The sequence below is a fragment of the Condylura cristata genome, unplaced genomic scaffold, assembly GCF_000260355.1.
Source record: "Condylura cristata isolate star-nosed mole 26May11 unplaced genomic scaffold, ConCri1.0 scaffold00032, whole genome shotgun sequence".
NCBI classification, from domain to species: domain Eukaryota; kingdom Metazoa; phylum Chordata; class Mammalia; order Eulipotyphla; family Talpidae; genus Condylura; species Condylura cristata.
Window position 1 is genome coordinate 12,463,707 of NW_004567133.1, and position 18,332 is coordinate 12,482,038.

General features: G+C 55.4%; 1 protein-coding gene across 1 annotated transcript in view; it reads right to left on the minus strand.

Annotated features, from left to right (window-relative positions):
• ABCC1 (ATP-binding cassette, sub-family C (CFTR/MRP), member 1) overlaps nt 1-18,332 on the minus strand; it is a 69,504-nt gene that overhangs the window by 37,328 nt on the left and 13,844 nt on the right. The window contains exons 6-13 of the mRNA XM_012731654.1: nt 17,480-17,541; nt 16,214-16,345; nt 11,981-12,211; nt 11,268-11,445; nt 9,951-10,112; nt 6,823-6,915; nt 5,182-5,385; nt 499-645 (exon numbers count right to left, since the gene is read on the minus strand). Of these exons, the coding sequence (XP_012587108.1) occupies nt 499-645; nt 5,182-5,385; nt 6,823-6,915; nt 9,951-10,112; nt 11,268-11,445; nt 11,981-12,211; nt 16,214-16,345; nt 17,480-17,541 (1,209 nt within the window). The remainder of the gene's footprint in view (nt 1-498; nt 646-5,181; nt 5,386-6,822; nt 6,916-9,950; nt 10,113-11,267; nt 11,446-11,980; nt 12,212-16,213; nt 16,346-17,479; nt 17,542-18,332) is intronic.

Below are 18,332 nucleotides of genomic sequence, written 5' to 3' on the forward strand. Positions count from 1 at the left end.
GAGCCTGGCAGGTCTACACGCCCACACCCTGTCACCGCGCGCACCTGGTGACTGCCACTGGGCCAGCCCACCTGGCGCGAGGGTCAGGGCAACCCAGCGCCAAGTGCCACGTGCGAATACCGCACGTCTGGGCTCTTTATCCTGGAGACAGTGTGCCCGACTGGGGCTCCCGTGAGAGAGGTCCAGCCCCCCTCAAGTCCCTGGCCCACGGGAAGACCAAAATTCCAAATTCTAAGTGCAGTCTCTACTGAATGCGAATCAATTTCACAACACTGAAAAGTCGAAAAATCTTTAGTTGAAACATCCCAGATCTGGGGACCGTCTGTGCTCAAAATCACGTTGTTTGTCGAGGAGGAGACACATCTGTTCTCTGAGGCCAGAAGCCAGCGGGGCGGACCTGCCCGGCCCCCTGCGGAGTGAGACAGGTGGGGCCCCCGAGGGATATCCACGCCCCTTTGCTCCAGCCCAAGGAGCCCCCCACAGCGCCCGCCTGCGCACCTGCACAATGCTGCTGATGACCATGGGGAGGATGTTCAGGGGAAAGCGGAGGATGTTGAACAAGGCCAAGGACACAAAGGCTTTCTGGGCATCCAGGACGTTGTTCTTGTCGATGGTCACGTACACGGCAAACGTGGACAAGGCCACCTGCAAGGGGAAGGCGCAGGCTGAGCCGAGGCCTGGGCCGGCCATGGGGCAGGAGCACCCGCCCAGTGAGGGCCCCTGCCCACAGCAAGCGCAGCAGGCCAGCCCCTCGGGCAGGCAGGGAGGAGCCCTGAGTACTGGCCTCACTCTCCAACCGCCCTGTCTGTGAGGTGGGTGGAGGGCTGGAAACAGCGCCAGCTCCTTCTAGCGCAGAGGCTCTAGGGAAAGGAAGCTGTTGTTAAAGAACAGAAGGAGGCCCTCCCTGGTGGCGCAGCGGGTGAAAGCACAGCACTGAGAAGCTAAAGCCACTTCTGCATGAGTTCGAGCCCCACCTGCCCCAGAGGAGATCCACAGGGGGAAGCAGATCTCTCCTGACCCACCCGCTGCTCCCCTCAGCAGTGTGCTTCGTCCATCTGCCTGTTCTGCTCCCCACTCTGTCTCTGGTGGCTCCTCTCACCCTCTGCATCTCTGGCCTGTACCCCAGTTCTGTATGAATAATAAATCTTTAAAAAAAAAAAAAAAAGAAGGGAAGGAAAACAAGTCTTGGAGAATTGAGATTCCCTTCCCCGTGACATCAGGCCTGCTTTCGCCCCGTGCTGGTTCCTGGGATTTTGCTGCTCAGGCTCCCAGAATTTGGGTTCAGTCATCTAGGACGGCAATACCCGACCTCGCTGGTCAGGAGCAGGGCAGGGCCCGGTAATATGATCCAGGTCCGGCCGCTGGCTTAGGCAGGAGGTAAAAGATTAACAGGTGGATCCACGCCTCCCCCGGGGCCAGTCAGTGCCAGGTGTTGCCAGGAGGCGGAGCACAGGTGCAGCCTCGGGGCACCTGGGGCTGGCAGATGGCAAGTCGCCACATCCCTCTCCGCCCAGGGTCCCGGGACCACGAAAGCTGGTCTCTGGGGAAAGTCAGCTGCCCTGGGCGGAATCGAGTCACCGGGTCCCCCCAGCATGTCGCCGGGAGCAGAACCCCTTCCTGGCTGGCGCTGACATTATAAACCAGCTGACCCAAGACAGGGCCCCGAGCTCCAGGGCCCGGGGGAGGTGAAGCACTCACGGCGCCACCAAGGGACACCCATGTCTGTACAGACCGACGCCCCACTAACAGGAAGCGATGACGCACTGGTCTTGGACCCAAAGACAGGCTTCACCAAAACTATCGATGAATACACCCTCATAAAGGAACAGTATCAGCCGCCGAGGGGAATGCAGTCATGATGACCTGCTACGACATGGATAAACCTCGGGAACATTCTACTAATTGAAAGAAAACAGACACAGAGGGGCCACAGAGCGATTCCGTGTATAGGGAATGTCCAGAACAGGCAGGCCTGCTGAACCGAGATGTGGCTTAGTGTGTGCCTGGGGGTGAGGGTGTGGGCTGGGGGGTGACTGCCATGGAGCATAGGGTTTCCTTCTGGGGTGATGAAAATGTCTGGCTTTAGATGGTGGGGATGGAGGTGCAACCCAGGAATAATACTTACATTCAGGGTGTTCACTGAAGGGTACACTTTAAAATGGGAACTGTGGTTCAATAAGAATAGTAACAAAAAGTTTTTTTAATGCACCTCTTCACAGTCCGTGCTACTGACACAGCCAGGGCCCCGCTGGCTGGTAAAAGCCTCTCTGAAACCCGTCTCCTCCTCTCCTTCCATCCTCCCTCCCCGGCTCCCTCTTTTTAAATCTCTTTCATTTGAATTTGACTTCTGCCACTTAGAAGACAGTTCCTGACCAACAGACTTCACACCTGACGTCCCTTCCCTTCTTCCATCACCCGACTCTGCACACCTGGGTGTGTGTCATATGCCAGGTCGCCTGTGTCCGAGGGAGGCCACGGTCCGTGTGTGACCCGGCCGCCAGGGAAGGACAGCAGGTGTGGCTGCTTAACGGAGGAAGGACCAGGCCAGCTGAAGACAGGCAGCTCACGGATCGCCCAAGTTGGAAAATGCCAACTCTTGAGCTTGGGTTATTTTGGGAAAGTGCATTAAGTGGGCATGATAAATGCCAGGCTCCATATGCTAGAACAACAGCCCATCCATCCCCCCAATGGCACCCCACTCTGGTCCGAGCCTCGGCCTCTGTCTTCCATCATTTCCTGCCGGTGGGTAAACACCTCATCATCCTTGAAGGGCAGGAATTTGCCAATGGAAAGAACCTGGGGCCGCACACTTTACCCTAATGCAGTCAGGGCGGCGGTGTCCGAGGTCTGGGACTGAAACCCAGGATCGCCTGTTGAGCCAAGTAGCTCAACAAACTCCGTCTCTGGAAGCCTGTCAGCTCCAGCCTTCTCTGCTCACCCCAAAGCTACATGACAAGCTCCAGCCAGAGAATAACCAGCCAGACCTCACTCACCTCCTGCCGCGGGCTCCTAACGACCAGGGCAGGCAATGATAAATAAAAGGCCAGCGAACAGGAGACAAACCAGACCCTGGAGGTTTCATCATAGAACCCAACAGGCACAGCAAAGGGCCATACACGAGGGTCCCCGTCCTAACAGCCTAACTTGTCATGTGGCTGCTGGCTGCACATCGTTTATGAAAAAAATTTCTTCAAAATGCCTCGAGTTTTCTGGATGTTTGCTGACACCTGTATTAAAGTGAGGAAACGAGCTCTGTAAGTTTAACTGTCTCAGTATAGTCTCTGCTGTGCTCGCACGGCTGTGACTCCTGAGAAACAGAGACCGGCACAGGAGAGGGCGGGTGGGGCCAGAGGAAGGGAAGAGCCGTAACGCATGGCGCTCAGGCGAGGCACGTCCGATTTCAGCTGGGGAGGAGCGCTGAGAGCTACGGCTTGGTACTGTGGGGGTAGAGGCCAGGAGCGCCGCTGAGCCTGTGCACAAGGCGCAGGACGGCTCCCCAGCAAAGTTACTGGGTCCAGGCATGGGGTGCCGAGGCTGAGACACCTCTGGGGAGCCCCAGCTCTAACCACTGTGACCGTGCAAACATGTGCCTTTCCACACAAAAGAGAACATTCAACAGTGGAGACTACTTCACGGTTTAAAGAAAAATAATAAAACTATCACCCCAGATAACTACCTTCTGGTGCTTTTTCCCCTCTAAAGGAAAAACAAAACAGCCACCAAAGCCCTGGGGAGTCTGGGAGACTGGGGTGCGGAGAGAGACAAGGCCTTCCAGCTTGGCGTCCTGGCTGTCGGCCAAGGAGCCGTGGGGACACAGAGCCTGGATCCGCAGAGACGTCGCTCTCTGAGCCAAGCCCTGTCCTGATAGTGGTCAGTCATGGGGCACGCCCAGGGCCCGAGCCCTCTGGGCTGCGTGTGTGAAGCCCAGAGGCAGCACCATGGGACAGAGACAGGAGGGTCCAGGGCAGGACAGGGATCCAGGACAAGAACTTTGCTGCTCCCGCGGGGCGGGACTCTCACTGTCCTTGTCCTGTTTCTGAGCCCCCTCCACAGCTATCAGGTCGGCTGTGGGGAGAAAAGGAGTCACAGACCCAGAAGGAAGGAGTCACAGACCTTGACACCACTTGGCCTGGAGCATGGGCACAGGCTGTCGTGAGGGGCTCACCCAGGAGGTGGTCACGAGCCCACACCACCTCCCAGCTGCAGCCCAGGGGGCCGCAGCTGGCCACCACGAATGGGCTTTAGCTGAGTCCACCACCCTTGCCCTTCCAGTCAGTACAACGGAATTTATTTGTTCTCAAACCCCAGTCCTGAAACCTATAGAGACCCTACCCTCAGCCCTTTGGAGTCTCTCTCACACCCAGGCAGGTCTCCCTACTGGTGTCCTGGGGTCCCCTTCTCAATCTTGGGTAGAGGGTCTCAAGAGCCCTTTCCTGGCCAAGGAGCAGTGGGTAGTGCCTGGCTCCCTTCCAGCTGCTCTGCCTGGGCTGCTCGACATGGAACTAGACTAAAGGTCCCGGGCCCCCGCCCTTGATGGTGTCAGAACCACCGGCCTCAGGTCACAGGTGAGCTGGCAGCACCCCGCCCCAGACCAGGCGTTAGGACACGGCAGCCAGTGGCCAGGATGGAGGAAATTTACATTTACATTTTTAAATGACTGGAAAAACATCAAGGTCACAGTATTGCATGACACTTGAAGATGATTTAAAATTCAAATTTCAGTCCATGAGTACATTTTTACGGACATACAGCCACCCACTCGAATCGTTAGGCCTGGCTGCCTGCACGCCACGCTGGCGGTGGGCACAGGGAGACCACACAGCTCGGAGTGCCTGGAACACTTGCTAGTCGGTCCTTGACAGAGAAAGTTTGCTTACGCTCACTCTGTGCCTCTGTTTCTGAAACTTCAAAGTTTCAAAGCACCTAGCAGACCGTTAAAATTCAGATTCTGTTCCAGCAGGCCTGGGGTGGGGCCTGGGGCTGCCTGTAACCAGTTCCTGACCTGGCTGACATGAGTCTCCTTGGCCAAGCTGATACTAAGTGCTGGAACAACACAGCAGGGAGAAGGCGGGAAAGGAAGTTTTTAAGAGAGAAAGAGTGAAACAGTGACTTCCAAAGGCCATTTTGTCGCAGAAAGACAAAGTCTACGGGAGGCGGGCCAGGATCGCCGGCTTCACTCACCAGGAAAGGGGTGCAGACCCAGGTGAAGGTCCCCACGGCTGCCAGGTAGGCAGACTTCCTGAGGGCCTTCAGCTCCTCCTGCCTGATCTCCAGCACCTTGTCCTTGAACGCCAGCTCCCAAGCGTACAGCTTCAGCACTTTGATCCCGTTGAGAATTTCATTCATCAGCTTGATCCGATTGTCTTTGCTCTTCATGTGGGCCACCTGCAAGGAGAAGGGAATTAGCCCCCTGCCCGCCCCCACCGCTCCAGCCCCGCCTCAGACTGTCCCCCCTCATCACCCAAAGAGGAGCCTGCCTTTGAGGGGCGGAGACACGGGCCCTGCCGTCGCGGGGCGCCCCACTCTGGACCCCCAGAGTGTGCCCACAGACTTGCCGAGCAGCCTGCAGATGCTTCGAGATGCCATGAATGAAGATGCGAGGAAAACTATTAATTTCAGAACTGACAGAGACGAGAAAACCTCTTTGTTGGGGGGGGGGGGGAACTCTGCCGACCGAAACACAAGAGTTTTGTTGTTTTTTCCTCTCCATCTTCTTGGTTTCTTTACTGATTTTTCGCCGGGACGGGGCTGTTAAAAGGCTGAAATGCTACGCGCCGGCCTACGCTGGTCCCGCCACTGGGCGCCTCTGCCCTACAGGTGTGAAGTATTTTTAATGGCACCCAGCATTTTCCACGCCGCTGGTCACTCAGCGCGCAGGGAAGCCCAGCACTGAGCCTGGGTCACAGAAGAAACTGTCAGCAACGTGACCTCGGAGCCAGGAACTGAAGCTGTTCGGCAGGGAGAGGAGAAAGGGGACGGGGCTCCTACCCCCTTCCCTGCCGCCGCCTCCCCCTGTCTCTCCCATGCTGGGGCAGGGGGGGGGGAGGTGGTGGCCGAGCGCTCTCCTTGGAAACCTCCGCCACAGGCAGGACAGAAACAGCCAGCTACCGGCGCAGAGAAGGAAGTCTGGTCCTTCTCGGTAATGGACCGGCAGGACCCGTTCAAGAAAATGAAGTCACGCGCTGTGGCCGAGACAGAAAGATCCCGAGGTGTGATTTCAGAGGACAAAATGCGTCAAATACACAGGCGTGCATGTATGTGTGTCCGATTAACTCTACATAAACCTCAGAACATTCTAGAAGAATGTGTTTCAAGGTGTTTGCCATGAATGAGGGGAGGCTGAGAGAGACAACCCTTTTATTAATCTATGCAATGTCTGGGGTTTGGGGAATGTTTTTTATGAGACGGCATTCACTCTATTACGCGGGTATTTAAAATTTGAAAAACACCAAAAATAAAGAATTTCACAGTGTACTTAGCATAAGGTAAGCGCTTACCAGGTTGGGGGCAGGCAATGGAGTGGGTGATTTTCACTCAGTTCTTGCAGACACACATAAGTGAATCCACTCTATGGGAAACCAGGAATCTCTTAGGACTCCCAGGTGGGATTTTACCTGCCCACTTGTGATTATTTCAGGAGCTCTTGATATTGGCTGCCCACTGTGATCACCCACAAGGCTGAAAGAGAGCCCAATGATGGCCCCACTTTTGGTGAATCAGAATCCGTGGGGCCTGGGCATCAGCATTTGTTCACCTTCCTAGAGGGTTCCAACAGGTGAGCAAGGGCCCTGCTTGGGAGCCTGTGGAGACAAGACACCCTACCTGGTAAGTCTTGGTCTTCATGGCCATCACGGCATTGAGGGGGACCATCAGGATCATCACCACCACCCCGGCCAGGACGGAAGGGCCCAGGTTCTAAGGAAGGAAAGGAGACCCTTCATTATTCCCAAGACGGGGTACACAGGCCCAATGCAGGGCGTCCTCCAGTGGAGTTACCCACAGACTGCCCAGCAAGTCAGGGGCTACATTTACCCTGCAATGGGGTACACAGATTTATTCCTGAGCATCTCTCAGATCCCACCTTTTATGGCCTTTCTGCATTCCTAAAGCTCTAACTTATAAACCTCACCTGGTCCCACGGTTTCCAGGTAAGAGATGTGGGACCTACATGTTCTTAGGGGTAAGACAGTGTTGAGCAGAGGACAGTTCACACAGTCCACCTGCTGATCGGGCTGGCAGGCTGGCAAACCTGGTCCTAGGCAGGCCTGGGGCTGGGCCTGGGGAGGGTGGCCCCCACTCAGGACCGGCAAGGGGGGCCGACGTGCCTAAGCCGTCCATAAGAACAACATGGTAGATGCTGAATTCTGCTCTTTCTTCTGGAAACCTGAAAGTCTGGTATGTGCCAGACAGTGGATGCCAATATGATGAGACCCCAGGCCCCTGGGCAGACCCCATGGGACTTCCCAAGCTGGTGCCATCCCACAGGGGTTACTGCAAGCTGTCACTGGGGTACACCCCAGGTGACTTCACTAGGTGAGGACTGTGGGACTCCGGTACCTAGCCCCCCTGGAAACCAGCCCCTGCGCTATTTCCTTTGCTAATTCTACTGTGTAAACTGTAGCTGTGAGTGCCCCCCGCCGCGCCTCATCAGGCGGGTGTGGCCTTGGGGATCCCTGACATAGCTGCACATGCCACACACTGCGCTGCACCCCCCGGGGGGCCTAGCACAGCGCCCACAGTCAAAGAAATGTGTTTATTTTTCCACAGTAAAAGAGCAATATTCACACTGAAAAGAAGAATCAAGATCAGAATCCTTCACTATAGTTCGCTGATGAGTTGAGGAAAACTTTCAGTTTTCAGAGCTCTTCAGTTTGGGGATAGGAAGTAAGAGGTGGCGGCCTTGTTCTATCATCCATCTGGTGTTGCTGTTTTTGTTTTTTCTATCATCCGTTTGCTGATAAAGAGCGCCTTTCAGAGAGGGGAGGAGGCCAAAGCAAGACACAAGGCGACCTCTCTCCCAGGCCGAGTCCCCCAGAAATGAGGCTCCGTGAGGAGTCGCACAGCTGAGACACACAGCGGGGCTCTGGGCGCCATCCCTGTCGGGTGTTCAGAAAACACGAAGTGCTTAAGGCCCTCTGAGCAGCTATGCTCAGGACTCCAGTGGCCCAGGTGGCTTCTGTGCTGTGTCTCCACTCAGGGAAGCTGAAGACACCCCAACAATCCAAAGTGTGAGAATCAACTCTGAGCAAATAATGGTGACCAAAACATAGTGGGCACTGTTCAGCCTGGTTACACAAACACAGCGACACTTCTAGAAACAGCATCTGTGTCGACTCAGCTAGCTGCCAGCGCCCCGAGCCTGAGGGCCACCTCTGTCCCCACCCATTTGGACACAGTGAGTGGCGAGTCCAAGGGTGAGAGCTGGTCACAGGAGAGGCAGGGTCTGAGCCAGGCAGTCTGACTGCTGGACACATTCCGTCTTCCACCATCCCGTGATTCTGATGGTCAGATAGAGAAATCCTAGTTTCGATCTAAAGCAGGGGTTTCCTATGAGGAAGGAATTTTCCCCCAGGAAACATTAGGGTGTCGCATCGGGTGTGGGGTGGGTGGAGAGGGGGTGCTGAGTTTTTGTCGTCTGGGGGAGAGGCCAGAAATGCCAGTAGACAGCCTGCACTTTTCAGCACGGCCCCCAGCAACAAAGAATTAGTTGCCCCCACGTCAATAATGCAATAAGCTACCTTCATCCAACACAGAGCAACTTTCCTAAGGTTCACCTGGCCCATCATTTCGAAAACAAGTTGCCTGTGGCGACAATTTATGGCAGACACCTCAAAATGCCTTACTAAAAAGACATTTCTTTTGCTGTTTAAACGCCGGGGATTTCCCCCAAGTTTCATTGTTAGAAACACTTTCCATTCATTCCTCTGCTGCCTGACAGATGCACAGTCAAATCGGCAGCTAATGTGTGTGCTCAGGGCCCTGCAGGGACAACCCCTGAGCTCAGAGGTGCGGGGTGGACAGAGCATGCGGAAGAAGGCCAGATGAGTCCCTGCAGTGGAGACCCTGGTGTTCACCCAGGAGGACGTGCACTTGACTGGGGGCCCCAAAAAACCCGTGGAAGAGGCAGAGCCAGGAAGGTGGATGGGTTCTACCGCTGGGGGAGCCCAGGGGGCAGGGAATTCCTGATGGAAGGAAAGTCCGGGGAGGGGGGGGGAATGAGGCGAGGCCAGGCGGAGAGCATCTGCTCGTCGGCTGCTTATCCGGAGGGGCTGCAAGCACACCTCCACGGTTCCATCGCGGGGGGCTATGGGACCCCGGCTGGCCAATCAAAGTGCTCCCCGGGACTCTGCTGAGGCAAAGAGGAATGAGTGCTCTCCTTTCTCCAGCACCACACGCCCTGAAGATGACATAAACTCTAAGCTAAGAAGTCATCTGTGAAAAAGTCAATTCAGAGGAAAATAGAGCCAAGAAATAGAGGAGCATGAGACTGAGTCCTTACAGCACTGCCAGTCTCCTAGATCCATCCATGCCTGAAGCTGGCCCCTGGACTTTGCAATCAGATGCACCCACAGAATTCCCTTTATCTGATTAGGCTACTTTAAGATGAACTTGTATGCCCACAGACCAACATAAATAGGGACGAGTGAATGAATGAGTTTGCTGAGTATGTGGTGGGACCCCAGCAGGAGAGGGATATGGTGTGTCTGTGGGTTAATTACATGCCCTGTCCACGTAAGGTCAGATACACACACGTACCATGCCCTGGTGAGAACATGAACCTGACAACTAAGGGAAGGAACAAATATCCAGGAGTGGACTGAAGACTCAGAAAATAACATGGAAACGGTGGCAGGAAACCCCAGCAGGCTGGAGGATCTCACAGCCGCGGCCTCGCCCCTACCGCCCACGTGTGGAGGCCCCATGGTGGGGGGCGGGGGCGTCAGACACACCAGCCACAGGAGGTAGAGGGCCAGGATGACTTGCAAGGGGGCCGACCAGATCATGTTGATGTACGTGGCCAGGTCCATGAACCTCTGGGCGTCCACTGACATGAGGTTGACAATCTCCCCAACGGTGGAGGTTTTCCTGGCTGAGTTGGTGATCACCAGGGCCTGTGGCAGAGGAGAAAGAGTGAGCACGCGGACTGGCTCAGGCCGCACAGAGCCAGTGGGGTGCAGACCGGCGGAGGCCCTTTCTCCTCCAGCAGACACACCTGCCTCCCGGCACTTGCCTCCCCGGAGTGCCCTCTGTGGGCAGCGCCCGCACCCTCCCCCACCTGAGTTCCTCAACATGGAAGGAACCTTGAGGTCACCTAAACTAGGGCTCCCACATTTTAGGGAACACACACACATCACCCCAGCGGGGTAGTTCACGGCAGTTCTGATTCCACAGGTCTGGGTGGGCCCGAGGATTTAAAACTCCAGCAAGCGCTGGGGTGACATGAGCTGCTGACCCCCATTTCACACCGAAGGACCGAAGCCTCAGCCAGGGTTTCTCGGCGTTGGCGTGACAGCCACATGAGGCCGGATGGAGCTTTGTGGGGATCTCCTGGACGGTGTGGGATACTGGCCAGCACCCTGGTCTCTCCTTGCTTCCACCCACCTGCTACGACAACCAAAAATATCTCTAGACTGGCCAACCCTCCGGAAGGACAAAACTGCACCGGTTCCTAAATGTGGTTTTACACCAGCACCTGGCAAGCCCCGGTCCCACCCTCGGAATCCTGGCGGAGTCCCGCGAGGTGCAGCCTGGGGCTCGGGACATTCCTAAGCTCTCCGGGTGAGTCTAACTTGCAGACCAGGCCGAGAACCAGTGACCTTGTCCCTCCTTCCCGGCGACTTGTTACACATCTCTTCCCACGCCAAGGGGCCTGAGCAGGGTCCTCGCCGCCAAGGCTGAGATATGAAAGGGCCAAGGAGGAACCCTCGTTCTTCTCAGGTGGGTGTACACGAGCTCGCCGACCGCACCCTCATCCAGGTGTGTCCCATCTGCTTTGCTCAAGCAGAGTCAAAACAAAATATTAAGGGCCAAGTGAGGGTTTGAATCTGGATTTTCCCAGCCAAGGACAAGCTGTGTCTGACGGGGCTCAGACACCCCACACCCTCCCTCTCACTATCGCTGGGCTGAGGTCAGTCCCAGCCCTCCAGCTGCCCCAGGATCCTGGTGGGAAGCCCACAGGGGCTTTCGGGGTGACCAGCCAAGACCACGGATTCTGAGGCTACGGCAGGCCCCGCCTGCCCCAGTGGTGCCCCGCCTGGGCCCCCCACCTTGCGGTAGACGGCGCCGATGACGGCCGTCTTGACCCTCATGCCGCTGACGAAGCAGATGTGGAAGTACTGGTGCAGCACCAGGGTCTGCAGGCAGGCGCTGACGAACAGCAGCGCCGTGTAGAAGTAGCCCTGCCAGGCCGGGGCGCTCTTGTCTGTCACGAAGTTGATGAGCAGCCTGCAAAGGGGCACGGCAGAGCCCGTGTAAGGGGCGCGGGGCCGGCACGTGGCAAGGGGAGCTCCGGCTTCAGCAGGCCGACCTGCTCCCCCAAGAGGCGGGCGCAGCGGGCACTCACTCTGACAAGGAAAACCCACCCGGCGGTGAGCGTGCAAACTGCCCAGGACAGGCACCTCTGCCTTGGGTCCTCTCACCAGCTCCGGCTCACCACCCAAAGGGGGCAGCAAGGACAGAGGAGGGAGCACGGGAACATGGAGCCCAGAGAGACCCAGGGAGACGGACAGAAATGAGACCGGGAGGGAGGGAAGGAGAAGGGGGGGAGGGAGGGAAGGAGAAGGGGGGGGCCGCGACCCTGGTGCCACGCCCTCTGGCCAACTTCCCCTTCCCTAAACGACCTCTGTCCTCCCCACTTCGGCTTCAGGGGAGCCCGGTAAGTTTCAGGCACTTGGAACCCCAGTAACACAAAGCACGGGGCAAAGCGGCGAGTAGGAGAGACGCGGGCGAGCCCCAGGGGTACGCTGGGTAGGGGTCTTACTTTAAGAGCGCCGGGCCCGCAAACATCATCAGGTCGTGGAGGGCCTTGAACAAGAAGCTCATGAGGAAGTAGGGCCCGAAGGTCTGGTACAACACCTTGAACAGCGACGGGTCCCGCTCCTTCTGGGGCGACTTGACGATCAGAGCCTCGGCCTCCTCGCTCACGTCCAGCTTGGAGCTCCCTTTGGTCTGGGTGGGGTCCTTGGAGGGGTACACGATCTTCACCGGCTGCCTGGAACGTGAACGGGAGGACTGGCAGTGTCTGCAGAGACCAGGCTCCCCGGCTCCCGGAGGGGTCAGAGAGCCCCCCAAGCTGGGAGGCCCGGCCAGAGGAGCAGGCTCTCTGCAGACAGGCCCCGGCCAGTGGTTGTGAGCACTGGGCCTGGGGGCCTGGCGAGCCGGGTGACTGCAGGCAGGTGACTACAGGCAGGTGCCTGGACCTCACCAGCCCTGGCATCTCACTCCGCTGGGACTGTGCCAGCGCACGCGAGTTTGAGTCCAGTTTACAGAGACAGGACGGGCAGGTGGTTGCCATCACATATACACTATTCATGGAGGGGGCCGGGGGTGCGGGCGGGGGGTGGTTCTAAGTAACTGGGACCTCAAGATTTGCTGACACTTTCTGCTCGCAGAGGAAGGTAATAGGGCTGTAATCACTCCGCAGTTTAAGTGTCCCCGCTGGGATACCCAGGTCACTGGGGGGGTGTGCAAGGCCAGTGTCGGCACAGATTTTGCACGGCTGCCTCACCACAGAGGGCGGAGCCTGTTCTGCCTGCATGTCTATGCAAACGGCGCTGCGGGGGGGGGGGGGGTTCCCGGAACATCTGTGATCTCTGTGTGGAAGGGTAGGGTGAGCAGAGATGAGGGGAGAGTGCCCGCCAGCCTGGCATGTCCGCTGGGGCTCTGTGAACACAGGCAGGCTACAATCCAAGCATACACTCAAAGGCTGTGCCACTCAGTAAACTCGACAGCACAGGCCTGATCTGCTGGCCACAGAGGCCAGTTCTGCATTTCCCATTGTTGCTGTGACCACGTAGGCTCTCCCTGTTCACTTTACTCACTTCCTCTGACGCTGGGTTCCTGCAGGGACTTTTATTTAGTGTGGTTCCTTTCAGCACACAAGTCCTGTTGGCAAGGGGGACAAGAAGGCCAGACAGAGAGGAAGGGAGTGGCCCAGCCTGCGCGGTTTTGCTCTCTCCACACACTTCCACCCTGGGCCACTTCCCAGGGCCGTTTTCAGTGCCCAGAACTCAGGCTCTCAAGGGCCAGGTGGACAGCAAGAGGGGGCTGCCAGCAGTCGAGAAGAAAAGGGAACTAGACAACTTGGTCTGATTCTGATGTGGGCACAAAAGCTGCCCGTAGTAGGCCCATCCACGAGTGAGCTGAACCCAGGTCCTGGGGAGACCCCACCATCAAGGAGCCTGGTGAGAGAAACATGACTTCTCAAGCCACTGAGAGGGTGCTTTCATGGGGCATCACAGACAAATCTGCAGAATGAGGGAACGGGTCCCCTTGGGGCGGGGAGGGATGCTCCAGGCTGAGTGAGGCCTGGAGCTCAGGATGTGAAGAGAGAGGTAGACTTTCCAAGGCCTGCAAGACCCCCCAGGCCTCGTAAGCAGTGCTAGGAGCAGAGACCAGTGGCTTTGTCAATTGTCATGTAAGATCTTTTAGGTGTGGGCAAAAGTGTACCCCAAGTTTGAAGAAGTCTCAGCTTACTAAAATTCTGACTTTCCTGGATATACTTTGCCTTCGACCCACAACGCCTAATATAATGCACAAGGGCAGGTTTGTACTTTTATGCAGAGAATGGACTTTATAGATGTGCACATGTTCACGCTCATGTTCAGAGCTAGCACCATGCAGAAGGGGGGGGGGGCAGCCACCTCCTCTGCCACAGAAAATAAAGCCCAGGCGAGATTTTCAATGTTTTGCTTACAGATGCAAATGACTCAAATTTTCTTCCCTTTTTTTATTTAGTTTTTGCTTGATGGTTAGTGCATTTTATTCCTCAAAAACAAAGGCTCCCAAGAGAGGCTGTTTGGCTCAGGGCTGTCCTGACCTGGGGAGTGTGGGCACCACCTGCCACCCGCGCGGCAACTCATGCTGCCAGCGGGCTGGGTAACAGGGATGGACAAGCAGCCCACAGTGCGGCCTTCTCATCAAGAAGGAATCCAGGCCCTACCTCTCCTGAGAGCCCAATTGGCCATCCAGAGGCGCGTCCAGGCCACCAGAACCCTGCCCTGCTCCCCCTTATATAACAATTGACAAAGCCACTGGTCTCTGCTCCTAGCACTGCTTACGAGGCCTGGGGGGTCTTGCAGGCCTTGGAAAGTCTACCTCTCTCTTCACATCCTGAGCTCCAGGCCTCACTCAGCCTGGAGCATCCCTCCCCGCCCCAAGGGGACCCGTTCCCTCATTCTGCCACAGGCTCCAGCTACATCTCCTCAAACCACTTCTGCCATGTCCATGGCCACCCTGAGTGGGCCACCGGCCCAGAGTCACAAGGTCCTCCACAGATGTCCTAGCACTGGCAGCGCAGACACCCATTGTCTGGGTCTCACGTAAGACCTACAATTCCGGTTTTCCTGTAGCTGGTGGGGAATAGGGTGTCAGGTCTGCGGTTTTTCTGCAGTCTGTGGGGAATCGAACACACCGGGCTGGCTCAACAGTCAACAGGTTCTGTATAGAAGGTGAATAATGATAGTCACCAAAATACGGAAACAACCTGAATGCCCCCAAGCCGAGGAATGGCTCAAGATGTGGTCTAATACGCAATGGAATACTACTCTGTGATCAAAAATGATCAACTCATGCCACCTGTGGCAATGGGGATGGAGCTGGAAAGGATGACGCTCAGCAGAACAGCCAGACGGAAAAGAGAAGTTAACAGGTGGTTTTGCTGACATACGGAATATAGACAAACGAAACAAAGGATCAGGAAAAAGACAAAACTTGCAAGCTGACCACAGATCTGAGGCATCCAGAGATTGGGGGGGGGGGGCTCAAAAAATGGAAGGGAAGCACAGAGGGGACTATGGTGACAGGTCACGGGTGCTGTGGTGGTGGAAGAACTACAGAAACTACTGGAGGGAAGAAATCAAATAGAGTCCAAGAATTAACAACAATGTAAGAAAATAAATTAAAAAAAAAGAAAAGGTGAGTAACAAACCCAGCCATAACAAAGACGAGGGACACCGCACTCTGGCAGAGAGCAGTGGGCAACCTGCACTTCCACTCAATGCTGCCTTGGATCTAAACGTCTCTAGAAAACCAAGTCTAATTAAAAGAGAAACACCCACGACCACCACCCACTGCTCCCAAGTCAATCCTGGCTTCCACCTGGCTCCTCAGGACCCAGGATGCATCTAAAGTCAGCGCCATGTCCTGGGAGCTGCCACGGGCTTTTCTTTCTTACTGGTCCATAAAATGATGATGCACTGTAAGTTTGTGATGACTCAGATTTCATGGAGAGACCCTGCACCGATTTCTAGAATAATCTAGAAATAATAGATACAATAATAGATAATAGAGGTTGCATTAGCACACATCTTACATGGGGTGGGAGTAGGTAGGGTGTGTTTGAACTTTTATACTCAGGAATGCAAGTATGAATCATAATATAAACCATGAACTTGTAATGTATCAATGTGGGCTCAGCAATTACAAAAAATGTGCCCCTGTGGTGGGGACGTGGGCAGTGGGAGGAGGTTCTCGTGTGTGGCGGAGAGTGGGGTTACTTAGGTAATCTTAGTGCCATCTGCTCAATTTGCTGGGAATCTAAAACTGCTCTAAAAAATAGTCTTTGACAATCCAATCCAGTCAGAATCACCCCCGCGTGGGGTGGCTTTGACTACACCCCTCATGAAGTGCTCGGCTTGGCGGCCTGAACACTAACAACAGGATGACTCAGGATGGCAGAGGAAACAGGACGAGCCAGGGAGGGGACGGGCCTAGTGGCCTGGACACAGCTCGCCAAGGCCCCGAGACAGGCTCACCATGTGTCCCAGCCAGTAGAACCCGCGGACCCTCCCAGACGCCTCACCCCAAACTGCCTAATCTCCGTATAAGACACGACCCACTTTGCAGAGGTGTAAACTGTGGCTCGGAAGAACAAAGCCACCTGCCCAGGGCCACCAGGCCCTTCAGAGGAGGCATGGCCAGCACCCCGTCAAGGGGGTGATAGCTCCGTCCCACAGGAGCCTGGTTTCCTCTGCGGCCACAACCTCACACTTACTTTCTGGACTTGGCACATTCCTTCTTCCAGTTCTTTACCAAAACGGGCACGACTTGTTCTGACTTGTCCTCCTTGTTCAGGGACCAGAGGTCAGTGCTCTCCAGGGGCTGGCGGTAGCCCTGGATCATCATCCTAGGGCAGAAACACATGGGGAAGTGGTGAGAGCCCAGAGGGAGAAGACCCAGCCCGACGCACACCCGCCCCACACCCAGGTGCCCGCCTCACCACGGCCGACCTGTGCACTGAGAAAACCTAGTCTGAGTGGACGCTCATTCTGTGTCCCCAGGCCCCAGGGAAAATGGGCTCACTTTTCAGAGATACATGCAGGACACTGTAGGGGAAACCCCCAGGGCAGTTTTGTGGGGAAAAAAAAAAACAACATTTTAAGGCAAATATGGCCAGGTTTTAACAATGGCTAACTCTGGTGGTGAATCTGCTAAAGTGTTTGCTAACCTTTCCATGAAAGGGTTTGAACAGTTTCAGGATAAAAAGTAAGCTTAGTATTTTACTTTGGCTAGAAATAATTTCAAAGATAATAAAAACAACACGGACCTACAAGAGATTCCTGTCTACCCGGCTCCATGTTCATCATTAGCAACAGTTTGCCAGGTTCGTGGTATCATTCTGGCTCTACAAAGACACAGATGTGAACGCTATTTTCTGGAGCTGTTTCAGAGCAGGCTGCAGACTATAAACGCCTGTGACTCTAAGTATGAGTGTGTGCCCCACTAAGGAAAGGGCTGCACAGACTCAGACCACAGCGCCGTCAGGGCCCGGAGCCTCGAGTCGACTCACGCCCCGCCCCAGCGGGGCCGCTGACAGAACTGGGTAAACGACGACATGTTAAAAGACTTTATTTAAAAAATGCTTTGTAAAAGGTTTATACACACAAGGAGCAGGGCTGGGAGGGGCTTTCAGACAGTCTCCAGTGAGACCCTGTCGCGGTACAGTAAACAGGGGGGTGGGAGGGCAGTCAAATGTCCTCGCTGGCCGACCTGGCAGAGTTCTTGTCCCCACATTCCTAGGGCACATGGGTATCAACTTTCTAATGATGAGGACTTTGAAACAATGCCAGTAACAGCAGCTATGCCTGCTGTGAGAAAGGTGCCACGCCACAGCCAAGCCAAGCGTAGTCCCCAGGCTCTGCCCCAACTCTACGCCATTTCTGCTTCACACACATATCATGCCTGAGTTCAGGAATGTGGGGTCAGGGTGCTATCTCCAGCCCCCTACCCAGGACAGGCAGACTCAAGACCCCATTCTTACCCTGTGATCCACCAGAAGGTGATCCTGGAGAGGAAGGAGGCACCGGATTCCGGGCAAGGGTTCTAGTGGAGCGAAAGCATGGGCCAGGGAGGAAAAGGAAAATGCACAGTGAAATCACCAGAGCTCAGTCGGGTAGTTGACCACCCCCTCAAAGGACCAGGAGCCACTCTCATCACTGATAGCACACCAAAAGGATTCCTCTCCAAAGGGTCCTTCAGTATAACCCAGCTAATGTCCACCATGTACAGAAGGACCCACATACCTGCCGCATCCTCTACACCCACAGCAACCTGAGAGGTGCTGCTGCTATCCACACTGTCCAGCATGCATACATGTATTCAGCCAGTCAGCCAGCCAGTCAGCCAGCCATTCATTCAGTCAGTCAGTCAGTCAGTCAGTTAGCCAGTCAGTCAGCCAGCCAGTCATTCAGTCAGCCAGCCAGTCAGCCATTCATTCATTCATTCATTCACTCATTCAGTCAGTCAGTCAGTCGGTCAGTCAGTTTGCCAGTCAGTGAGCCAGCCAGTCATTCATTCATTCATTCATTCATTCATTCAGTCAGTCAGTCAGTCAGTCAGTCAGTCAGTCAGTCAGCCAGCCAGCCAGCCAGCCAGCTAGCCATTCATTCATTCATTCAGTCAGTCAGTCAGTCAGTTAGCCAGTCAGTGAGCCAGCCAGCCAGTCATTCATTCATTCATTCAGTCAGTCAGTCAGCCAGCCAGTCAGCCAGCCAGTCAGCCAGCCATTCATTCATTCACTCATTCAGTCAGTCAGTCAGTCGGTCAGTCAGTTTGCCAGTCAGTCAGTTACCCAGTCAGTGAGCCAGCCAGTCATTCATTCATTCATTCATTCA